General features: G+C 36.7%; 1 protein-coding gene and 1 long non-coding RNA gene across 7 annotated transcripts in view; one reads left to right on the top strand and one right to left on the bottom strand.

The window, feature by feature from the left end:
• The window catches only part of LOC138739254 (disks large homolog 2-like), a 784,112-nt gene that overhangs the window by 737,292 nt on the left and 20,395 nt on the right, over positions 1-26,425 (bottom strand). For all 4 annotated transcript variants that reach the window (XM_069890958.1, XM_069890959.1, XM_069890960.1 and 1 more), the window contains exon 3: positions 23,000-23,131. In XM_069890958.1, coding sequence (XP_069747059.1) covers positions 23,000-23,131 — 132 coding nt within the window. The remainder of the gene's footprint in view (positions 1-22,999; positions 23,132-26,425) is intronic.
• The window catches only part of LOC138739256 (uncharacterized), a 34,773-nt gene continuing 9,339 nt past the window's right edge, over positions 992-26,425 (top strand). For 2 of the 3 annotated variants that reach the window (XR_011342126.1, XR_011342127.1), the window contains exons 1-2: positions 992-1,080; positions 23,260-23,335. This is a non-coding gene — a long non-coding RNA (uncharacterized lncRNA). Of the gene's footprint in view, positions 1,081-23,259; positions 23,419-26,425 lie in introns of those variants that run through there. The other variant, XR_011342125.1, reaches the window with a different exon arrangement.

The following is a 26,425-nucleotide window of genomic DNA, read 5'->3' as shown; positions in this document are numbered from 1 at the left end:
CTTTGTTTCCTTCTCTTTGTGTTTATTTTGGTTTATAGGGATTTTTTTTTCTATACGGTGTGAGTTTCTGTCAATCCCATCACTGCCACCATGTTAAGTCCTCAGTTGTACCATCGGAGGTCTTAATAAACACTAAGAGAAGCTTGCAAGTTTAGAAGCACAAACCTTTACTACACATCAGGTTACTGGTCATGTATTAATACACTGTCTCACTGAGCATGCTCACCACTCAAGTGTAGTGCGGCTCTTACAGTCTTGCAGTGTTCATGCTCCAGCATAAAATAGTCCCACTTTTCTTCTGCATATAACAGGCAGAAATAGAAACATGGCACATATTGCACAAACTACACTAATCCCTTACATTGAATAAGGGATTAAACAAATATTCTCTCATGAAGCAAAAAAAATGATGTACCTTTCCCTTCATTAGTATCACCCTCTGTATCAAAAAGTGCAAATTTTCCTAATGGTAATAACCCAGGTTCAAAGCCAGCACTGTCTGTGAGGGGGTTGTACATTCTTCTCGTGGCTGTGGGGGTTTCCTGTGATTTCCTCCCACATTTTAAAAGACATACTTCTACACTTTGTTCATGCTTCGCTCTGATCCAGGTTAATCTTGGTTTCATTTGTCCACAAGATTTTTTCTAGAATTCAGCAGGCTATTTTAAATACTTCTCGGCAAACTGAAAAATTGGCCATCCTTTCTGTCCCTAACTAGTGTTTTCTTCTTGCAGTGTAGCCTCTATTGTTTCTGTTCATAAATTCTTGTGCAGACAGTAGTCATTGACATAAATGCACCTGTTGGACAAATGTTTGCAGATTTTTCTTCATTATGAGAATTCTTCTGTCATGAGCACCAGAGTTCTTCCTCGGAAGACCAGTTCCTTTGTGATTACTGAGCTCACCAATACATTATTTCTTCTTAATTATGTTCTGAACTATTGATTTTAGTGAGGCTAAGGTTTGGGCAATGTCTCTTACTGTTTTATTCTTGATTTTCAGCCTCATAACAGCTTCTTTGACTTTCATTAGCACAACCTTGGTCTTCATGTTGAAAAATGCCAACTATGGACTCCAAAGGTGATTAAAAGCTTATACGTCTAAATCTCTTACATTTGCACTCAAACAATTGAACATACCTAGGTACTCACAAACACCTATGAAGTTAAATGCCCCAAACAGTATGGTGCTCTGAAATGAGGGGACTATGTATAAAAAGTGCTGCAATTTCTAACCAAAATGTATACAAATAACCTTGAATATAATCTAGAATGTGCGCTTTAATTACATGTGAATTGCTTGATTACAAATGCAAAATTGTGGAGCACAGGGGCAGATAAAGGAAAAAAAGTGTCTTTGTCCCAAACATTATGGAGGACACTGTAAATGGTCAATTAACATTTTGGGTCAGGATCCCTATTGAGACAAATGTAGTAAGAGAAAAAGGATAGAGTAAATGCAAGGAGGCTATTTCCACTGAGAAAAAGTGAAATACAAAGCAGAGGACATGGCTCAAGGGTGAAAGGGGAGAAGTTTAGGGGAAAACATGAGGGGGAATTTCTTCTCAGGGAATGGTGGAAGTATAGAACAAGTTGCCAGCTGAAGTGGAGAATGCAGGCTCAATTTTAATAATTCAGAAAAAATGGACCTTGCTCCTCCTCCCGCACCTCCCCACCCCCTTTCCTTTTTATTCAGATACCTGTTGACATTTCCATACCTTGATGAAGGGCTCAAGCCCAAATAGTCAGTTATGTTTTTTTTTTATCCTTGCTAATATAAAGGACCCTGCTGAGTTTCTCCAGCATTGAGTTTTTATTTCAACCACAGAGTTTGCAGACCTTTGTCTTTTACTTTTCACCACTAGAGGTCCCCTTTTCTGAATAAATATAATTCAACAACAAATGCAATTGGAGCAGAAGGCTGAGATTATACCAGGTCTGAACTTCTTTCCGATCAGTTCCCAATTCCTCAAAATAAAAAATTTGAACATATTAAATTCTAAGATTGGAATTGACTTGACATTCACAGCATTGTTGATTAGAAAATTCACTTTCCTCAAAAGAAATTTTGCATACTCTGGAATAAAGGCCAACACCCATTTTTAAAGTCTGCTCTCTGGTTCTCAAAATCAAAAAACTACTGATGTTGTAAATCTGCAATTTAAAAAAAAAACAATTGCTTAAAAACACCAGGTCAAGTAGTAAACAATACAAGTTTATTATCCTATGTGATAAGCACCAAAATGTTTACTTGCTGCAGCAGAACAGGAACTTGTAAAGAAAAACTAAAATGGCAAATTAATTGAAATAAAAAGAGACAAAAAATACATAGGTTAGACAATAAATATTCACAGTAATCCTAGTGGGGGGGGGGAAAAAGTGTTTTCAGGCTTCTGTGCCATCTGTGATAAGAGATGTGACCAGAGGCTTTAGTGTGTCTCGATGTACTGGAGTGGACTTTTGAAATATAGACTCCCAGGAAATTACATATTTTAACCCTTTCCACCTCCATCCCATCAATGTTAACAGCTGTAACATAATCTCAGTGACCCCCCCTCATCCACATCCCTTCCCACCAATTGCCCCTTTGGTCCCTACCACTTTGACTGCAAGAAGTGCCACAGTTCCTCTTCATCTGTGAATCTGGAGGTGTCATTTACTCACTGCATCTGGTGCTCCTGATGCGACTCACATCAGCAAGACAGAACTTGCATAGAGAGATCATTTCTTTGAGCATCTTTGCTCATCCACTGCCACATCAAGAGCATCCAATTGACCAATCACTAATTCTGCACACCACTGGCACACTGACATTCTCTTGCCAATTCCAGGGGGAATTTTTAAATTAAAATGGAATTATGGCCCATTAGAACATAGTCTCTAACAATAAATTGCACTCTATATTAGAAGACAAATTCAGATATTTTTTGAGACCAACTATAATTCAACTACTGATAAGTTTATTATATAGGATGCTTTGAAAGCATATTATGCAGACAAATTACAACTTATACTTTAAGATAAAAAAAAGGACATACAAGAGGTAGAAAAATTGGGAAAAAGAAATAACGATCTTAGAAAAAACCTCCAAATGAGGGGGACTGAAGAAAACCATAGAAAACTTTAAAAACTGGAATATAATGCATTACAAACATATAGAATGGAAAAAGTGATAACAAGAACTATGCATTACAAACATATAGAATGGAAAAAGTGATAACAAGAACTAAACAAGTATTATGAATTGGGTGAAAGAGCTCATAAAGTACTTTACTGCCAGTTGAAAGCAGAATAGGGTCTCAAGAACAATGGAATAAAAACAGATATGAACGTGACTAGTTATAAACCTCAAGAAATTAATGAGGCTTTTGATATAATTTAGAGTAAAATTGTCTAATCAGAATTTCAAAGCGATGTTAATAAAATACTGGAATTTTTAAATCACAAATAAGACTTGGAAGAACAGGTAGAACTTGAATGCTCCCTTACTCAGGAAGAGGTCAGGGAAGCATCGAGTTCATTGCAAAGCAATAAATCTCAGAGAAGATAGTTTCCCTTCTGAATTTTATAAATAATTTAAAGATTTGTTGATTCCTCTATTTATGGAGTGTTAGATCTGGCATCTGAAACACATACTCTCCGGGAATCATTTTTAATGGGAATTATCACTGTGATACCAAAAAAAAGGATCCGTTGATACAATCATCTTATAGACATGTTTCATTGTTAAATTCAGATTTATAACATCATTGCAAAAGCCTTGGTAAATAGATTGGCAAATGTTTTGCCAAAATTGATTAATACGGACCAAACAGGCTTCATGAAAAAGAGACAATCGGCTGAATGTAAACAGGTTGATTAGTATAATTCATTTGGCACAAAAGAGAGGTGATCTGAGTGTTGCTGTAGCATTAGATGCAGAAAAAGCATTTGATAGACTGGATGGGATTTTCTATTTAAAGTTCTGGAAAGACTTGGATTGGGTCAAGTTTTTTTACAAATTGGATTAAGACATTATAAAATAAACCGAAAGATAAATTGGTGACTAAGACAAATTTCTACACTATTCCAGTTGTCAAGATCTAGTAGACAAAGATGTCTGCCATGTCCAGCTCTATTTATTTTTGCAGAAGCAATCAGTTGAGATCTGGATATTAAGGATTTAAGGTTAACCAGGAGGAATACAAAATTAATTTATTTGCTGATGTATAAATATATTTGACAGAGCCAGTAACTTTGTCACAGAAATTGTAAGAATTTGGAAAGGTTTTGGGTTATAAAATAAATTGAGTTAAGAGTGAAATTGTGCCTCTTACAAGAGATTATTATACTTAGTGTCAAAGAGATACCTCATTTAAATGCCTGTCAAATGGGGAAAAAAATATTTAGGAATACATACAAATTTAATTATTTGTCTTTACTCAAAAAGGTTGAAAATCCAACAGATGGCCAGCCTTATCTATAACATTAGTGGGAATAGTTAATGGAATTAAAATGAATATTTCCAAGAGTACAAAATCTCTTTCCAATCACTGCTCATACTATTATCTCAGAGGTTTTCTCAGGAGTTAAATAAATGTCAGAAAATTTCTTTGGAAAGTTAAGAGTCTCCACAGAAAAACTAACCTGGAAATATAAACTGGGAGGTTTCCAACTCCCTCATTGAAAATTATTACTGAGCGGCTCAGATGAGATTTATTACTTTTTTAAAGGAGATAAACCTGCATGGGTGAAAATAGAATTTAATGAAATTGGAGTGAGAATAGCAGAGAATTTTATATATAAATGGGATACAAAATTAATAAATCCCTTTGTTCAAACACTTAATTAATATCTGGTATAAAATAAATAGATACTGAAACAAGGGGAGGCTTATCTCCCAAAACTCCTCTGATTCAATGGGTAACCAAATTTTTGAAATCTGGTCTCGAAAAGGAATCAGATATATTGAAGATTGTTATGAGTGGAGACAATTGATGTCATTTGAGCAATTAAAAAATAAGTTTAGAATTCTTAACAACACACCCTTCTGCTATTTTCAAATAAGAGCATATCTAAAGGATAAATTGGGCCCAACAAGGTAGTGATGCAGGGACCAGATTCAAAAGGGAAGTTCAAAGAAATTTACTTCAGCAATGTATCATTTACTTAAAATGGGAACCCCCAAACAAGAGGTTGATAAAGTCCAGAAATGGGAATCAGATTTAAATGCAATAATCAACAAGCAAACTTGGTCTGAACTATGTCAGGATAGTACAACTAACATGATATATGCAAGATTAAAGATTAGTACGATATAATTTTTTGTATCAATTATATCTCACACCACAGGAATTAAATAAATTAAATTCAGACCTATCAGACAAATGTTTTAGATGTGGTGAGGAGGTAGAAATTTTATTTTATTTTTTTTTTAAAAAACATTCAACTTAGTTATGTTCTAAAGCAAGGCTTTTTTGAGTCGACCAAGGAAATTTCCACAAAACCCAGAATTATTCTTACTGGATAATATTACATGGATAAGACCAAAATTGAAACTACCCAAACATAAAAAAAAATTTGCTAAAATTGCATTGGTATTAGCTAGAAAATGCATGGAAGTCTGATTCACATCTAAGTATGGCATGTTAGAATGCAGAAATACATAGTTGTATTCCCCTCAAGAAAATTACCTGCAACTTAAGAAATAAGTACAACATATTTTTACAAATTTGGCATCCAAATTTACAAATCTCAGAGCTTTAAATCTTTAGTTGTGTTCACCTGCATTGATCTTCTCCAAAGAAAATTAATTGAATATGAATTTATGATCCATGTAACGTGTGGCTCTTTTCAGCAGTCCATTTTGCTTTTTTTAAAATTTATTTTCTAGTTCTTAATTTTTTTCTTCTTCTTTCCAAAAGAATCTTTTTTCCCTTTTCATTGGGGTCTTTCTTGGGTGGGTGGGGGTTGAGGAGTTGGGGTATAACCATCATGAAGTAAATACGGAATTTACTTTTGTAACTGACTGCATGTTTAGTCAAAAAAATTAAAATTTTAATAATAAATTGCACTGTATGTACATTGCACTTCTTCATTTCAACACTAGATGCCACTGCCATTTTGAACAACGACTATTGTTTGAACAACAACCATTGAAATCTTCTCAATAAAAACGTTTTCCTCAGTTGATTAATAAACACAGGGAAACCTAAAAGATGGAAAATAGCAAGTGAGCACTGAAAATTTCAGACATAATGGGAAAGTGAATACTTTTTAAATTGAAGTTAAGGGGAAGTGTGTTTGCTGAATTTGAAAGGAATCAGTTAACTTTAATAGCCTAGCTACATATTTATACATTACTTCATAATCATTAAGATGGACACTTTGGCCATGAACTGTATTCACTGAGAGTTGTGGAGGAATGTTGGAGACTGTTTTATCCTTTGATCTTCTCCCTTGTTATTGTTTTTCACCCAGCTTCTTATTTTGCACTGATTTTTGAATGAGATTTTTAAGCATTTATTGTATTAATTTAAATTAAAAAAGAGTAGCAGATACAGAAATGCTTACTATAATATGTGATCACATCAATAAACTACTGTAATGTCAATGGACACTGTTCAGTCACACTGTATAGTTATTTTGATAGAAAAATAACATTCAATGGTTTTGGGGAATTTCTGGTCTAATAACACCATTTTACTTGCTGTGTAACTGGTTGAAAACTGCTGAGCCAAATATTGTTTGGCCCGTAACCTCTTATATTTTCTACATGTGGCCCACAACCAAAAATGTTTGGCCACCCCTGGTCAGGTGGTGTCTTTGCTAATAAGGAATAATATTAAATAATTAATAACAGGTGACATAGGATGAGAAGATATAGAATCATTGTGGATTGACTCAAGAAATAGCAAGAGTAAAACAGGACCCCGGATGTTGATAACAAATTAACAAATTAAAAAAGCAAATAGGAAAGGCACGTCAGAACACCAATGTTATGGATGTCATGAGGGATTTTAACATGCAAGAAGATTGGGAAAACCAGGATGTAACTGGATCTCAACGAGGGAGAGTTTGAACAATGCCTACAAGATGAAGGGGTTGGCTGTACTGGGTTAGGTGTTGTGCAATGTACCAGAGACGATTAGAGAGCTTAGAGTAAAGGAACCATGCGGGAGCAATGATCACAATTTGATTCAGTTCAATTTGAATTTGAGAACAAGGAGAAACTAAAGGGAAATGTTTCAGTGGAATAAAGGAAATTAGTGACATGAGACAAACTAGCCAAAGTCAATCGGAAGAGGGCACTCGTACGGAAGATGGCAAAGAAGCAATGAATGGATTTTCTGCAAGAAATGAGGAAGGTGCAGGTTAGATACATATCAATAAAGAGGAAATACTTGAATGGAAAATTGTCACCACCATGGTTGACAAGTCAAAGCTGACATAAAAGAAAACAAAAATTCCAAAAAACTAAAAAATGAAAGATGAAATAAGAAAGTAGACAAATAAATATCTAAAGAGGATACAAAAACATTGTCAAGTATATAAAAAGCAAAAGTGAGGCAAGAGTAGATATAGAACTATTAGAAAATGGAGAAATAATAATGGGAAATAAGGAGATGGGAGAGAAATTAAATGAGTATTTTGCATCAGTCTTCACTGATGAAGACATTAGCAGTGTGCTGGATTGTCTAAGAGTATTTAAGGAAGGGAAGCAAGTGCATTTACTATTTCAAGGAGGAAGATGTCAGAAAGTTGAATGATCTAAGGCTTGACAAGTCTCCTGGACTAAATGGAATGTACCCTCGGGTTAAAAGAAGAAGCAGTAGAGATTGAGGAGGCATTGGTAATGGCCTTTCAGAAATCAATAGATTCTGGCATGGCCCCAGCAGATGGGAAAAAAAAAATCACAAATGTCATCCCACTATTCCAGAAAGGAGGGAGGCAGTAGAAAGGAAATTACAGGCCTGTTAGCCTGAAGTCAGCGGTTGTGAAGATATTAGATTTGATTATCAAGAATGAGGTATGAAGTACTTGGGGGCACATAAGATAGGTCAAAGTCATCATGGTTTCCTGAAGGAAAAATCTTGCTTGACAAACCTATTAGAATTCTTTGAAGAAGTGACAAGCAGGCTGGATAAGGGAGACCTAAAGGATGTTGTGTAGTACCTTCAAATACATGAGGCTACTTAACATAGGAGCCCATGGAATAACAGAAAACATACTAGGGTGGTTAGAGCCAAGTCTTCACTTGGCTGAGAGGCAGGAAGCAGAATTCCAGGATCATATTTTGATTTTATGAGTTGCTAGTGGTGTACCATAGGGAGTAGTGTAGAGAGGATCACTTCTTTTTATTTTGTATGTCTAGAATTTTAGATTTATGGAATGAATGGTCTTGTGGCCAAGTTTGCAGATGATACAAAGGTTGGTGGAGGAGCTGATAGTGTTGAAGAAGCATGGAGACTACAGGAGGACTTGGACAAATTGGGAGAATGGGCAGAAAAGTGGCAAATGAAATACAGTGTCAGAAAATGTATGGTCATGCACTTTGGTAGAAGTTGTAAATGGGCAGACTTTACAAAACGAGAAGGAAATTAAAAATTCCTAGATGCAAAGGGACCTGGGAATCATTGTGCAAGATAGTCAGAAGATACACTTGCATGTTAAGACAGTAGGGAAGAAGGCAAATGCAATGCTGGCAATCATTTCCTGAATAGAATACAAGAGCAGGAATGTCATGTTGAGGCTTCATAAGGCTCTGGTGAGTCTTCACTTGGACTATTGTGAGCAGTTTTGGGCTCCTGATTGAAGGAAGGATGTGTTGACATTAGACAGGGTTCAGAGGAGCTTCACAAGGATAATTCCAGAAATTAAATGGTTATCATATGAGGTGGGTTTGACAGATCTTGGCCTGTACTAATTCAACTTTACGAGAATGAGGGGAGATTTCATTGAGGCATTTAAAATTCTGAAAGGCATGGAGAGAGTAGATGTAAAAGGGCTGTTTCCCATGGTGGAAGAGTCTATAACAAGAGGGCACACTTCAGAATTGAAGGGCATCCACAGAACAGATGCAGAGGAATTTCTTTAGCCAGAGGGTGGTGAATCTGTGGCATTTGTTGCCACAGGCAGTTGTGGAGGCAGAGATTGAATGGTTCTTGATTAGCCAGGGCATCAAAGGTTATGGGGAGTTGACTGGGCAATGGGAAAATACATCAGCTCATGAATGAATAGTAGGGGAGACCAATGGGCTGAATAGCCGATTTCTGCTCCTACGTCTGATGGTCAAATTGTCTCCAATTAGACAGCATCAATATCGACTTCAATTTCTGCTAACCCCTCACCCAGGCTCTCTTTATCCCTTGCCTCTATCCTTTCTTCCAGCTCTGCACCTTTTTTCCTTCTCTCATAGAGCTATCCTTCTAAGCCCTCTACCCTCTCCCCATCACTTCACAACTTCCTCTGCTACCATCTCACTGTATCTACTTATTATCTCTTAACTGTGAGTCTGTGCTCCAACCCCTTCCTTTTCATTTCTGGCTCAGGCCAGCATTCTGAAAATTGATGATTGAGCTTTGGTTGCAATGTTTACGATGTCAAAAGATTTTTTTGGAACACATCTCCTCTTGTCCCCTTTTTATTATTTGTATGTAGACCAGTTAATTTTTTATTAATAGCAACACTGCAAGTTTCAATGACACTTAAAGTCAGAGAATCATGAAGTTGTGCATCACTGAACAGACCTTCTGGCTTTATTAATGTCAAGCAAGTTGGCATTCTGGACAAGTCCTATTTGGTCCTGATACTTCCAAGCTCCTCCCTATCCAGAACAGTACCCATTTCTACAGTTTTTCCTGATAACTTAATCTAGACATGGACCACCCTTCAAGTGAAAATGTTGCCCCTCCTGTCCCTCTTAATTCTTTCCTCTATCACCTTCATCCTTTGGTTCAAGAATCATCTACCCATACAAAATACTGAGCATTCACTTTGTCTATGCCGCTCATGATTTTGTAAACCCAAGATCATCCTTCCAAGATCTTAAGCTCCTGGGAAAAAAGGCCCATCTGATTTAATCTCTTCCTGGAACTCAAGTCTTCTAATCCTAGTGAATCTCCTCTCCATCTCTAAATTATCTCCTTCCAATAACTGGGCAACCAAATTTTGAACACTATCCTCACTAATATCTTGTATATTTGAATTGCGAGGGCCCAATTTTTGAGTTCAATACCCTGCCCAATAAAGTGTGCCAAATGCATTCTTAACTACCTCATCCATCCAAGTCACCTCAATCAGGTCTCTCCATTCTATAAGGCCTGAACCATTCACCATGCAAGTCCTACCCTGATTTGACTGACTAAAGTACAACATGTCACACTTGTCAGAGTTAAATTCAATTTCCCACTCCTTGGCCCACCTTTCCAATTGACCAAGATCCTGTTTCAAGCTTAGTTATCCTTCCTAACTATCCTGACACCACCAATTTTGGTGCCATCTGCAAGTTTACTTTTTTTTTAAAATCTTCAGGACTTCCTCTGAACTTAGACTTGCTTAAACGTTCAGCAAACATTCTATTTGTACCTCATGTCATGCCAGGATGGAATTTTTGAGGAAAATTTAGTCCAAGTTAGTTTATTCGAGTTGAGGGCTAATGTTGAACCTTCTGACTATGTTTGGAAGTAGAGTTTAAAATAGATAGTATTAACTGGCAGATGTTTCTGGTCAGGAGAAAGTAAAGGTTGGATGACAAAAAAATCTGAATGACAATAGTAAATGGAATGATGTGGGTTGACCACATTATCGATCAAGGCTTCAATCACAGCAAGGCAAAGAACAGACTTGTTTGTATTCATATATCCGGTTTGAACTCAAGAAATAGAATAAAATGGCAAAAATTAGCTTCTGGATAGTAGATACAGCTTTTCCCACAAGCTGACTTTTGCTTTAAAGCAGCATTTTACCAAGGTCAACCATTGTAGCCCCAGACATCAGGGCACATTAAATTGAACATAATTTAATCAATGTTTTTGGCACTAGGGCCATGCAATGTCTAAACATGTTCACAATATTGATGGGCCAGTTTTCATTTTCAGATGAAATAAAAGCTCCTTTAGACAGTACATTTGATATTTAAATCATCTTTCATAATTTCCTCACTGGTTTACACTGTTACCCTTTGCTTTCTTCAGCTGGGAATTTCCATGGCTTCTCATGTATTTAAATGTGCTTTGAGAAATGTATGTGTGAATGTACAATTGTACTCAGTTTTGCCTGCTAAAATTAGTCCATCAATTGATTTCAAACTAATATCAGATTATACGTGTAATTAAAGCCATTTTTGTCTAGAAACCCAAAATGTTATCCTGCTTAAGTTTTACCAAATGTAAGCAGATAAGATGATTATTGCTATTTGCGAGAGCATTAATTCTAATCTGGAAACAAAAATCGGATTTTAAAGCCATTTCACATAACAAATCTCACAAAATGAACATTTTATATTTCCTAAAAGTCAGATTTGGAAACCCTAACTGGATTCATTTAAATAGTGTTTTTATATATATATAACAATGTCAGAGCAATGAGGTTTCCACGAATGGATTATGATGCAAATAATTACGTTGTTTTGGTGGAACATTATAGGCCAATTTTCCTTCAAATTGCCAACTAAAGCTTGCACACATTGCAGCAACTTTTAACTGCTATACTTAAGTTCAAATTTATTGTCACATTCAGTCATATTGTTTTGGGAGCAATAAAAATTTCTAACATTGTACAAAAGTACAGTATAGAGAGTGACATCAAAAGATCATTTGATACAAAGCAAAGACAACATAATTTTTACTTTTGTAAGATTTATTTAGGAGTCTGGTTCTTTCCGGATGTTATCAGATTTAAATTTGGTGGCGGTGTGGTCTCGCTTGTGGTTCTTTTTCTGGAGTTAGACAGGTTAGGAGACTGAGTAATTAAATGAAAGTTGGCTGGTGTATGATCATGTACTTTGGTGGAAGCAATAAAGGCAAAGATTATTTTCTAAATGGGCAATAAGTTCAGAAATCAGGGGCACAGGGGGATTTGGAAGTCTTCATACAAGACCCTGCCAAAGGTCAACTTGCATGTAGAGTCAGTGGTAAGGAAGGCAAATGGAATGTTAGCATTTATTTTGCGAGATATTGCATATAAAAGCAGGGATCTGACGTTGAGGCTTAAGGGATTGGTTAGACCACACAATGTTGGGAGCAAATTTGGGCTCCATTTTGAAGCAAGGATGTGTTGACATCGGAAAGAGTCCAGAGGAGATTTACAAGGATGATTCTCAGAGCAAAAGAGTTCACATACAAGGAGCCTTTGAAGACTCTCAGATTATACTTGCTGGAGTTTATAATTATGAGGGGTTGGATCACATTGAAACCTATCGTATATTGAAAGGCCTGGAGAGAAGGGAAGTAGAGAAAATGTTTCCTCTAGTGGGGGGGGGGGGGGGGAAGGAGGGGAAATGGAGTCTGGGACTAGTAGAAGCAGCCTCAGAATACAAAAATGTAACTTTCAAACAGAATTTCTTTACCCAGAGAGTGGTGAATTTGTGGAATTATTTGCTACAGATGGCTGCGGAGGCCATCATTGGGAACATTTAAGGCAGAGGTAGATACATTCTTGATCAGGTAGGGAATCAAGGGTTACAGGGAGAGGGCAGGAGAATAGGGTTGAAGAGGATAGTAAATCAGCCATGATAGAATGGCAGGGAAAACTCAATGGGCTAAATGGCCTAATTCCACTCCTACATCTTCTGGATATGGGAGAGGTGTAAAGAGAGTGAGGTGGGGATGAGACAGGTCTTTTGAATTTTGGGTAAATGTTATGGCTTAAACCACATTTCACAACCCTGCATTCTTGAATGGGGCAGTCCTATCCCTTGCAGTGATGTCCCTGAATAATTTTAATGTGGAAGTAGTTAAAGGATGCTGGTGACATGCCAAATTTGCTCAGTCATCTCAGGTGGAGGCACTGGTGAGCTTTCATAGCCATTGCAACAAAATGGGTGGACCGATGCTTACCCCCATGAAAAAGCGGTCTACCATCTCCACTTCAGCACTTTTGACGCAGTCCAAGGAGTGAGCTCGCCCTATCTTTTAGAAGTCCATAACTAGCTCCTTAGTCTTGCTGACACCAAGCAAAAGGTTGTTGTTCAGGCATCAGGCCACAAGGTCCACTATCTCTCTTCTTCACTCTGCTTCATTGTGGTAGAGATCTTACTATGACATTATTGAAATCTGTTAATTGAGAGACGGAGTTGGAGCTGTATTCAGCCAAATAGTCATGGGCATTGAGGCAGTGCAGGAGGAGGCTCAGTACACAGACATGTAGTGTCTCTATTTTAATAGAGGAGGTGCTGTCACCAATCTTCATTGATTCTGGGCTGCAGGTTAGAAAGTCATGGATACAATTGCAGAGAGGGGTGTTAAGAACAAGGTGATACAGCATGAAGATTAGTTCATTTGGTATTATTGTGTTGAAGCAGAACAGTGGTTGATCAATATATAGTCTGACATAGGTCCCCTTATTGTATAGATGTCCCAGGGCTAGGGGTAGGGCCAAAGAGCTGGTGTAGTTTTTAGAAATATCAGGTTCGATGGGTACATAGAGAGACAAGTCTGGGCACAAGTATTACAATCACACGCAACTTTAATCAACACACAGGAAACAGGAGAACATTAAACAGTACTCGATCGCTATTTCATTTAAGCAACAATATAGACATTCACTTGGGACTTCGGTTGGACACTCACAACAGTAAACCTATACTTGGCCTGCTCACACTACAAATAGAGACTCTGAGACATACCAGTCCCTGACCAGCAGGGGTGCAGTTCTCTGTAAATATTGATCTATCACAATACTATGGCTCAGCTTCAGTAGAGTGCACATCTTACCCACAAAATTTCCAACAATATCCATTGTAGCGACCTGGCAATGGAGCAAACATCCAGGGCTTGGACCACAAGGCAGAAAACAAAAAAAAGTGCTGTATACAGTGTTATATGGTATTACATAAAGTGCTAATCTGTGCTTCTGGCCAATATTGACCCTAAGTAATTTAAAGTAACCAATGGCAATGGGTGGCCAGAATCCAACCTTGACTGACAGGTGATAGGACTTCCAAACAAGTTCCAGGCAGGGAGGACACATTCCAGACAGGCAGGGAGGCCACATTTCCTCCACACACAACAGATGGCATCTGGTATGGTGGTAAAGAGATGACTGCAGATTCAAAGCATGTGTTTACCAACTCTAAATGGCCTTTTCACAACATTGGCAATTTAATCAGCAGGCACCTACTCAGGTAGTTGCACATTTACACAAGTGCCCGACCATTCAGCCGACAGAAGATCAATTCATCCCTCACAGCTCTGATCAGATTCCACAACAGCCTCCTTCCATTTGTTGAAGCATTTGCAGAATGGACTGCAAGTCAAGATACAATGGACAACATTGGTTCACACACCTTCATAGATGTTCATACTCATCTCTCCACCAACCCACTCTCTGCATTTTAAAACTCATCTTCTCACTTCTACAGTTCTGATAAAAGGTCCTTCATTCAAAACAGCAATTCCCTTTCTCCTCAATGATGCTGTTAAATCTTTTCAGTATTTGTTTTGGATTTCCAGCATCTGTAGGCTTTCTGCTCCAAGCATTAAAAAAAACTATTTATCAGCTGAAAATAGAGGCAGGAAGTTGAATTTAAAAATTCACAAACTGTACATTGCTACAGACAAGATAATGAGTCATGTGCTGTACAGCACATGTCCTTAGATAAAAAGCCCAGTTTCTCCCCCCCACACAAACACAATGCAATTCTTTCTTTCCCCAAACTACAAAGAACAGAACTGTTTTAACACTGGTGCATCCATTTACTTCACATTCCTTTACAAAAGGCATAAAAGAGACCAAGAGATAGCCACAGATTTGTTATGCTAATTACTTGTATTACAAGGTCTCATTTCATTTAGTGTGGTCATTTTTAAGGATTAGTGCAAGTTGCAACCATTCAGTTTGTGGTGAGACAGTGGAACCAGCAAGTTTTGACAAAAGTTGATACACTGGAAGAACAAAAGAACAATAGTTGTTTATTCAGAAGAAAACAGATGGTGAGAGTCATGTGATTGCAACACAAAGAAATAGGATTGATTAATTGATCAGCCAACCATCTGATAAACACAGAGGTGAAATGATTGTGTGAAATAGACAATTCTGCTGATTCTCCTTGTCAGGGGAATTATTGAATCACTGTGACCATTGTAATGGCCATTTTACTTGACCCATATCTGGGTAAAGGAAACAGGAGAATTTCTGCATTGGATCGTGACCACCGTGATGGTCATTTCAACTAACCCGTGCCTGGGTTTTGGAAGCATTTCATTTCCCCATGCAAGGAAAAGGAGAGTAGTGACAACCATTCGTATGAAAGAATATTTCTCGAAGCAACTTGACAAGGATTCATGAATTTTCAGCCGTCTGATCACTCAGCTCCTTTGCAATTACTTCTGAGCATCAGTTTAAAAGTCTGAGTTTCAACACAAGATTTCTAAGACTGAACATTGGGAATGACTTTTCAGAATTGTGCCTAAGCTGTAATGGTTTAAGGAAAAAACAAAATCACATATATTCACACACAGTTGGGGTAAATTTATGCAAGATGTTATATGATAATAATTATTAATAAATATTGTTTTTAAAAATAACACTGGTTTGGTGAATTTCTATTACTGATGGACTGTGACATAACAAATGTGATAAATCAATGAATAACAAACAGCTGTCACATTAATACCAAAAAAAACTTAGATATCAATGATAATCCTTTTGCTGAAATGGCAGATTTGAAGTCCAGGACAAATTACAACAGATAAGACAACAATTTGGGTCATTTCACCCATAACTTAAGTAAGTCACAGTTGTAGAACACTGAATTGAGTGAAATGTGAAGCCTGCAGGCACCCTAATGTGTTTGAGCACAGAATCAAGCCCTTTGACCAACACATCCCTGCAAACCAAGATGCCAAACTATATCAATCCCTCCTTTCCTCCATACCAAGTACCTCTCCAAATGCCTTTTAAACTTAATTGTATCTGCTTCTACCGTCTCCTTCGGCAGCTTATTTGTATAACCAACAACCTCTGCAAAGAAATAAAATTTAAAAACCCTAAAAGCTCCTTTAAATTTCTCCTCGCTCAGCTTAAATCTGTACCCTCCTCTCCTGGGAAAAGGACACAACCTATACCCTTCAGTCTTATAAATCTGCATAAAATCAGCACTCAACATTTCATATTCTAGTGAGAACAAGCCCATCCTATCCAATCACTCCTTGTAGTGATCCATTCCAAGCAACATCCTAATTGAAACTCTTAGGCACTTCTAATTCTACTGCATCCTTCCTGACATGTCAGAATTGTACATAATAGGCCAGGTGCAGCCAAACAAACACTTCGTACAGCTGAAATATGACATTCCGACTCTCATATTCTTTTCAGCAAATGAAGACATGCATTGAAAGTCTTTTTTACTACCCTATCCACCTTTGTCACCATTTTCAGGAAGCAATGGACTTGCACCCAAGATCTCTGTATATGAAAACTACCAAAATCCTTGCTATTTATTCTCAAAATTCTGCAGTATTTGACCAAATCACATTCTAAGATTATGAACTCTCGAGTCTCTTCATCCTTCCTCGATGAGAATATGGTCTTATTATATTGACATCAGCCCTCCCCTAATTCAAGTCCTGAACTCCAGATCTTCCTTTACTACCTTGAATCAGAAAATAGGTGCAGAAGATTCAACCCTTTCAGCCTGCTCCACTATTCAATAGGACCATGCAAATTCTGTGCCAATTTCTGCTTTCTATTCCGATCCTTTGATCCTTCAGTCACAAGGGCCACATCCAACACCCTTTTGAATACTATACTTGTGTAATCATCGATACCTTGGAATAGTCAACGATCCCCTAAAAATTCACAATGCCCAAGCTGCCCACCCATCCAAGGTGTCAACTGCAGATCCTAGCCCAGGCCTCCCACTCACCTGAGCTCCCGATGCCCCAACTGCAAACTTACCACCCGGTCCCAGCCATCTGAGCTACAACATGGATATTGACCAAGGTCAAAAGTTTGACTCACTGAGAGCCAAAAATATAGTTCAAAAATTTAATGATTACATTAGTATATCTAATAAACTGTCCTAACAAGTTCACAACTGAGGAAACAGGTTTCTTCACATCTCAATCCCAAATAGCTTACCTCCTTTTATCCTTAAGGCTGTCACCCCTTGTTCTGGACTTCCCAAATCAGGAACATTATTTTATCTAACCTATTTAATCATGTCTATGAGATCCCATCTCATTTTACTAAATTCCAATGAGTTGTAGCCATATCTATCCGGACTTTCTTCATATGTGATTCCTCTAGACCAGTGTAATGGCTCTGATTTACCACAGCATACAAACAAGATCTCTGTACATGAAAACTACCAAAAATCATTGCTATTTACACTCATTTCTTTTAGCGCACCATGAAGTAGACTTTTTTTTTAAATATAAAGTATTCATTAGACACATTACATTCATCAACTCCCCAACCACCCAGCTCAACCCCTCTGATCTTCTCATTGCCTGACTGCCACTCTCCTCCACCTGTATCTGAGCTTCATCACCTGTATACTGCCACTTAACTCACCCATAATGCACACCATTACCCCTGTGTGTCGCATCGCTTAAGTCATCAGTGGCAGCTAGCACCACTCCCAGCAAAGGCAAGTATGCAACCACAACACCAGGAATCAGTCTGGTTAACCACTGTTACGTTTCTTCAATATCAAGAATGTCCTTCCTCTGATTAGGAGAGCAAAACTGTACATGAAACTCAAGTCCTCACCAAGGCCCTCTCCGACCTCCCTACTTCTATATTCAAAACTTCTCGCATGAAAAGCCAATGTGCCATTTGCTTTCTATATTGGCTGCTGTACCTGCATCCAAAGCCTCAATAACACCAAGGCTTCTTTTCCTAATTTCTCACTATTCAGATCATCTGCCTTCCTGTTATTGTCAAAAAGTGGATAACCTCATGTCTACATTATACTACATTGGCCATGCATTTGGCCATTCAAATTACCCTGAAGCCTTTTGAAATGTTCTTCATTTCATTTTGTCATCTGGAATTATGCTATCTGCAAATTTAGATATTACATTTAATTCCTTTGTCTAGATCATCAATTTTTATTATAAATAGCTGGGACCTCAGCACTGAACCTTGTGGTACCCCTTTAGTAACTGCTTGACAATCTGAAAAGACCCATTTATTATTATTCACTGCTTCCTGCCAGTTAACCAATTCTCTATCCACGTCAATTCATTACCTCCTATATCATGTTCTCTAATTTTGCACATCAGTCCTTTGTGAGGAACCTTATCAAAAGCCTATTGAAGGTCCAAATACACCACAATAATGAGTTCATTATTGTACACTACCAGCAACATCCTCAAAAAAAATTCTAGATTTTTAAAAATATAAATAGACAGGATTTGCCAAAGGAAAGTCAATGCTGACTTGGATTAATCCTGTCACTCCCTACCAAATATGAACAATGACAGCTTTGATAATCCCAGCATTTTCTCCAATACTGAAGGCTCATTGGTCTAAAATCCCCTGATGTCTCTCTCTCTCTCCTTCTCTCTTAAAAAGTGGTGCCACATTAACTACCCTCCAATCCAAAGGAACTGATCCAAACCATAGAATCTCTTGGGCCACCTGAGATGCAGAATATCAGGTGTTAGAGATTTATCTACTTTCAAGGCCAATTTGCCCAATATATCTGCACGTCTGCCAACTATCCCTATCATTTCTTCCTCTATGCTAGTTGCTTGGAACCAGAGCATCTCTGGAATATGATGCATGGGGGGGGCGTGGCAAGATGGCGTAGAGTCTAGACGTGTAATCTCGACCTCTCTGGCCAGACTTTTAAGAACCCGTTTTTAACTCTTTGTTTTTAAGTTTAAACTTTTTTAAAAACTTAGTTTAAAGTATCAAGGAATTGTTATGGCTACTAATGGTAAAAAGATTAAAGCTCAACTGCAGAAGTAACTACATTTTCGGAGTGTTGAAGATTCAGGACCTGAAAAAACTGCTATGACTTCAGATTTGCTTTTCTCCGTCTCGAAGTCACAAAGATTGCCTGTGGGAGCTGAAAAAAAAAATGATTACTACTTACCAGGAGAAGGATATCACTGCAATTACTCGTTCTCAGGAAGAAGGTGCGTGTTCCCAAGAAGTCGATCCTGATTCTGGCAGTCTGCCAACGGCAGAGGGAGCTCATAGAAAAATGAATCCATTGTTTGAAACCACTCAGGCAGTACTTCGGTCTGAAGAGCTTGATCTTATCCGTGAGTTCTTGAAACAACGACGAGTTGTGGGGGGAGATCAGCATCAACCCCCTGAGGAAGTCGGGGTGTCATCGTTGGGAGTTCAAACTCGCAGTAAGACTGTTAAATTGCCTGCTGTTGAGCTGCAGCAGGAGTTGCCGTTATCTGGTTCTGACACTATCTTAAAGAAAACAGGGTCGGGTCTTTCTGAACTACAAGTTAACCTGTTAAGTACCGTTACTCAGCCAATATTGCAAGAGTTAGCTCAAATGAAAGATAGTATGAAGTCAGAATTCACTACAGTTAATACACAAATGGAAGTATTTTCTGAAGATTTTAAAAAATTTCAGTCTGCTTTTTAGGAATGTAAACAGCAAGTGGCCTCTAATACAGAAAAAGTGATGGAGGTGGAAAAATCCGTTAAAGAATTGCGAGAACGTGAAAAGGAGTTAGAGAGGAAAGTAAATTATTTGGAAAATCAAAGTAGAAGGAACAATATGAAGATTGTTGGTTTGCCGGAAGGTATGGAAGATCAAGATCCTCTTCGTTTTTTTTTACAGAATGGATCCCACAAATATTGGGAGAAGAATTTTTCTCTGGAGGCTTGGTATTGGAAAGAGCTCTTAGAGCCTTAAGAAGAAGACCTCCGTCTGATCAATCACCGAGACCCGTGATAATTCGATGCTTGAATTATTTGGACAGAGAAATGATACTTCGTCCAGCAGTGCAAAATGCGAGACAACGACAATCTCTGTTAATGATTCAGGATAGTAGAGTTTTTTTTTAAATCCCGATTTAAGTCAAGAGGTTCTTCAACGTCGGCATCGATTTAATCCAGTTAAAGAAGTTTTGTGGCGTAAAGGTTATAAGTCTACTTTTCATTATCCGGAAGTGTTGAAGGTGTTTTGTGGAGACTTTCAATCTCGGTTTTTTGAGAATGAGCGTGAAGCAATGATTTTTGCTGATTCGTTGCCAGATGTACGAGGATCAGGACGTAGTCCACCATTGTTCCCTAAAGAAAAATCTGGTTGTTCTGGAAATGGTAGAAATGGGATTGTTGAGTTTGGAATCTCTTGGATGAATAGAAGAACTTACTTATTCTTACTTTATTTTTATGTCATTATGATATCTTGTTGTTATTCTTTGTTTGGCAGGGGAGGGAGAGATTTGCTCTATGCTCTATTAGTCATCAGCCACTGGTGGGTGATCCACACCCAAGTTTGGTTTAGGGATTACTACCTTTTGGTAGATTTTTGGGTTTTTTTTTTTTTACTTTATCTTTTTTTTATTCTTATTTTATTTAGATTTTAATTTGTGGTTTCTTTTTCTCCTATTGGAGGGCCTATTTATGTTACTTTGAGTTTTTATATATAGATATTATTAGTTCTTAGTAATATTAATAGATATGTCAAAGTTGAGGTTTGCTACTTTTAATGTTTGTTGTTACTTTTAATGTTCGAGGCTTAAATACACCAATTTTTGTTTAGATGGAATGTAAAATTGTTACAGCAATATAATGTGCCTATATTAAAACATTTAATGAAGTTATGGACAAAGAAAAAGAAAATGATAGATATTAGTGGTGAATTGTCGGCCTTGACTCCGTTGTATAATAATCAACTTATTTCTTTCTCAATACATAATCGAAGTTTATTACATTGGAGATTTAAAGGTGTGGAAAATTTGGGAGGTTGTTTTAAAGAAGGTAAACTTTTTATCTATTGATCAGATGAGGGTTAGTTATGGTATTGATAAGAATTCTTTGTTTTTTTTATTATCAAATTTGATCTTTGGTAAAGCATGTGTCTGGTAGAGATATGATTTTACCTGAAGGATTATATTTCAGTTATGTATTAAATATTACAGGATATAAATTTAAACTTGCTTTTGTATATTTAGCATTATCTGTAGTGAAAAAATATATTGTTAGTATGTGGAAAGATACAAATATGATTGATATTAATAGATGGCATAACGAGATGAAATATTGTTTAATAGTGAAAAAAATCATATGTTTTGTGTGATAATTATAGTGTTTTTTGTTGATGGGTGGTTGTTATATTCAGAGTATTTGCATTTTGATTTGCATTGATTGGATCTTAATATGTATGCTTAATTTTTCTTTTTTTTTTCTCTTTTTATGGCTCTCCTTAGGAGAGTTGGCTGAAAGAGGGGGGGCGGTGTTCTTTTTTTTCTTCTCTTTTTTTCTCTTTCTTTTTTCTTTTATATATATAAAATATATCATTCATTCTTAAGTTTATTGTTATGTATGTTACTTATTAGCTGCATTTTGAACGAATAAATAAAGTTTTATAAAAAAGAATATGATGCATCTTTGTTAGTGAAGACACACCCAAATAATATCAATTGGTCTACAATTTCATTGTTCCCCATTAGGAATTCCCTGATTCTGATTGCAAGATCAACATTTTCTCTGTGCATGCCTCTGGAAGTTTTCTCTTTTGCAGCTCGCAAAGATGGTCAAAAAGTATGCAGGCAGAATTGGGCACCAACAATTCAAGTTAATAGATGATCATTTTAAATACTTTGCCATTCATTAATTTCAAGATGAACTAATTAGTTCACAACTAAATTCCAATTACAGCTACATTACAGGTCACCAACCATAACCACAGCCCATCTGCTGCTAAAGCTCAGAACCATAGGGTCATTCCATTCTGGTTCTATTCCAAGACTCTCCAGACCAAATTTTCAGCTCCTACCCTCCATAACTTCTGCTTGAAGCTAAAACTCCTCTGCCAATTTTATAATTAACTGAACACCCAACTTCTGATCACCTCACAAATCACTTAAGTTGACAGTTATTAAGGAATAGCATCATGCTATTGTTAAAACCAAAGAAGCAAAACTACCATCCAGGTTTTCTGATTATACCAATTAATATCTTCAATTCTTGATGAATTGGTTGATTAATACGAGGTGATTGAATTTTTACTAAACTTCACACTGATGCACAATTTGCATTTTAGACAGGTGCAGCATGTCAATTTCACACCAATCAAATCTCCCCTCAACTATTCAAAGTTTCTGTTCGCTTATTACTGAAAATTATCTGCTAAACTTACCAACTTTAAAGTACTGTAAATAAGCTTAAAGTAATCTACTGAATATAAAGTACATTGGAATACATTAATTTTGATAAAGTGCAATGAAAATACATATCCTATTGTAAATTCAACTCAAAAAACCTCATGAAGGGATTGGCTAAAAGAGGATACAAAAGGAAATCATACAGAAATTAGAAAATCTTTTAACAGTACAAGGTAAAACAAAAGTGTGAAGCTAAAAGTGTGACTCTACATTCAAAAATAAACTAAAATGTACATTTATCATATTTTGAATTAAATCTGAATAAACTCAGATTTCCTATCACATTAAAATGAAAAAGGCATCAATGCTTTGCTTACAGTAAAGTGTAACTGAGTTTGCAGCTCTTTATTTCTTTCACTGCTTAAAATGGCAAGTTCAAGACTAAGTAAAAAAAAAAACAATATTATTTGAGAAGTAACACTTCTCTGAAGCCTCTTCTGATCACTTGTGAACCATCTAAATAAAGATTGTTCTTTGTTTATTGAAACATACCTAGTAAAGCTTGAAACAAGCCACTTCTGAAGATGCTTATAACTCTTTCTACTGCAATTTTCAGTTGCCTTTCTTCTGGTTTCTTCAGTTTTGAACAGTAGTCCTCAAGCAGTAATAAAGCTCGTTGGGTGTCTAAAATACAAAAGAAAAATCCCTTAATACAGAGATTGAACTTTGAAATGTGCGAGTAAAATCTTCAAAGTTATTGTCAGAATACATACACATCATACACAGCCTTAAGATTTTTTTTCCCCCTGCAGGCCAGGCCGAATTTCTACTTAGTGGAATCAGCAAACTGTACTCAAGAATAAAGATATGTTTGCAAAAGAGAGAAACGTAAGCAAAGAAAAATATAAACAAACTGACACGGCAATACAGAAAAAAAATTAAAATTCATCAATAAATAATGTACAAAGTAAGAGTCCTGAAGTGAGTCTCTACTTAGTCTGTTTTGAGGGGTAGCAACTGTTCCTGAACCTTGTGGTACGAGTCCTGCGACACCATATAGATGTTCTCAATCCTGAGATGAGTTTTGCCAGTGATGTACTGGTATCAAAAACACATCGTGACCAGGATGATGAGACAATTAGCCAAAATGTCTGCCTTTCTCTTGATTTACAAGGCATACCTGAGCAATTCTGAATGCGAGGAGTTTGTCCAGATTAAGTTCAATAAATTAAATTCATTATTGAATGAACTTCATACTTACAAAAACCCTTGGAGAAAACAGATGGATGTTTGCAAATGTTGGCATTCACATGAGAGTTACCCTTTTATTTATATGGATGCCCTCTGACCTTATGAATTTCTCCAGCACATTTGTGTTTGTGATTGATTCCCTCACATTCTCCCTTTAGTGCTTAATGATCTAATGCAGGACTATTCCAATGATGGGGAGTCACATAACTGTTTTTGTAATTTTTGATGATAAACGAGGTGGCTACAATTTTCAAGTAGATTTATTGAGCAGTGTTCTTGTGTGTAGAATGGGGATCATGCGAGGTAACAATATTAAATTCTATGGAATACAATTCTGCTATCAATTGCCCACATCACCTCACAAGTGTCTAGATGGATCAGTTTGGAATTTATTCAATTTGCCATAATGGCATTGGCATGCAGCAGTACTGTGTGAAGATGGGAATTTGTCCCCAGAAGAACTGGAGTGAAGTCCCTCCTATCACTATTGGTCATTTACTAATGCACCTGTACCAGGGAAGGATGAAATTTATTTTATGTTAGTTACCTCACTACCTGCTGCTGAACAAGAACTTAACTTGAAGTAAACATTAATGCTCTTTTCTCAGATTGCTTTCTGAGGCATCAAACACCAATGTTTCTATAACATGGAATAATAGATTTTTAAAGTAAGCAGGCAATTGAATAAAAAGACAAAAAAAAAGCAAACCTAGAGCAAAATTATGAAATGCTAAGAACAAACTGTTCTTGGAGGTTCAATGACTGATCAGTTTTGTTTTAAAACTCTGAAAAAAGAACCTTATTCTCCCTAAATATTACTAATCTTTTATGAATTGCTGAGATTTTCTCTTTGTAGATATGTGACAATTGATTTCAACCCATAAAAACAAGTGGAAAATTATTATTCTTACGAAATAATGCTGAGCAAACTAGTTTGGAAGACCTACCTTCTCATTAGCCCAGCAATAACCAACATTTCTGAAAGAAGTTTAAAAAAAACTTTGGTGATTTCAATATATCTCCTTTGAAGACAGTACAAAAGCTAATACTGGGATCAGAATATAAAATAGTGAAAGAATGCTTTTCAAAAGAAAATGGTTTCACAAGCTGTACATTTTTTTAAATTTTAAATTGGATGACGACAACATGTTTTAACCAGAACTGTGTTCATAAATTACTTAACACCAAAAGTTTGCAGCTTGAAGAAACAATGTTTTATATTTCCATTATATGTGATTTTTTTTTAAATGACAATGCCACTTATAGAAAGTGAAACAGTTAACACTCCAGGACAAAGATTTGGCATAGTAACTGCTGCATCAACTCTTAATCTCTTCACAGATGTTACTTGGCATTTTCAGCACTTTTAATTTTTATTTGCAGCTTATAAATATGCACTGCATCTACTTTTATGACCTTAGCTCCATGAAATACAAATCTCTGTTCAGCATACCTACGCACAGAATGTTGAAGTAAAGCAGATTGTAGCTGCAGGAGACAGCCTCTTTGGTCTCAAAACATTGTTTGTTGGCCAATCAACATGGTTGCCTTCTATTTTTTGCTTCAGATGACAGAGTATGATCTATTTTTCATGCAAAAATATGGAAATTTTTATAAGGGATCAAGTACAATATATCCAGGTTTACTGATGGTCCCAAGGTTATAAGCAGTGTGGACAGTGATGGGGATGTAGAGAAACTTCAGGAGTGTATACAAGCAAATGAAGTGATGAAGCAGCAGATAGAATAAAAAAAAATGTCTGCTGCTTGATGGAAAAAAAATAGAAAATGATGAGCGATTGATAGGTGTATACTTTTCAGAGGGAACCAAGTGTCCTTATACACAAATTACCTGAAGTTAATTAGACAGTTCAACATATAGATTTGAATGCAAGAGTCCCTCTATTTACATCAGGCTTTGGTAATATCATATTTACAGCTCACACCTAATCTTGCAATGGTTCATCAAATTGATTCTTGGGATGCTAGAGGATAAACAGACTGGATCTATATTCAGGTCTTTGTGAGCTCATTGAATCCATAAAATCCTTCCTGGGTTGGACTTTGATCTCAAGAGCGCTTCAGACCAGGCGTCACAGTCTGAAAATACAGTGATGGATGTCCAGGACTGAAGAGAGAAGCCATTGCTTCACTTGAAGTCTCAAATTTTTGCTGTTTTCTCCCAGAAGTACTGTGGAGGATCAGTTAGTGAATACATTCAAGCACAAAATGGATAGTTTTTTTTTTAAATATATATTGTCAGAATCAAGGAATATGGGTTTAGTACAGGAAAATAGCACCATCATGATCTTATGGAATGACAGAAGCCAAGAGGGGCCAAATGACCTACTTCCATTTTTTTAAATATTCTTATTTACCATTTGAGAGCTGGGGAGCCAAGTACAGACAAAAAAAAATGAACAATGGGCAAGTAGGATTTAATGCTGAATAGAGTACAAACAGTAGAATTACAATGGAGCTTCAGCTAATAAAACAATTGTGAAAAAGCAAAAAATGTTTTGATACAAACTTGGAGGTAACAATGATATAAAAGATTTCAGGAACAGACAAGTTGAGGTAAATACAAAAGCTGCCATATGTAGAAAGGAGACAAATATTGTCATGGAGTAAATGAAAGGAGCATTGTCAAGAAATACAAATGTTATCAGAGGAGTAAAATCACAAACTTTATTAGTTGGAGATGGGATGGAAGAGATTACATGGAGCA

This window comes from Narcine bancroftii, chromosome 7 (assembly GCF_036971445.1).
Source record: "Narcine bancroftii isolate sNarBan1 chromosome 7, sNarBan1.hap1, whole genome shotgun sequence".
Lineage (NCBI taxonomy): Eukaryota > Metazoa > Chordata > Chondrichthyes > Torpediniformes > Narcinidae > Narcine > Narcine bancroftii.
This window is presented reverse-complemented; position numbering and strand designations above follow the sequence as displayed.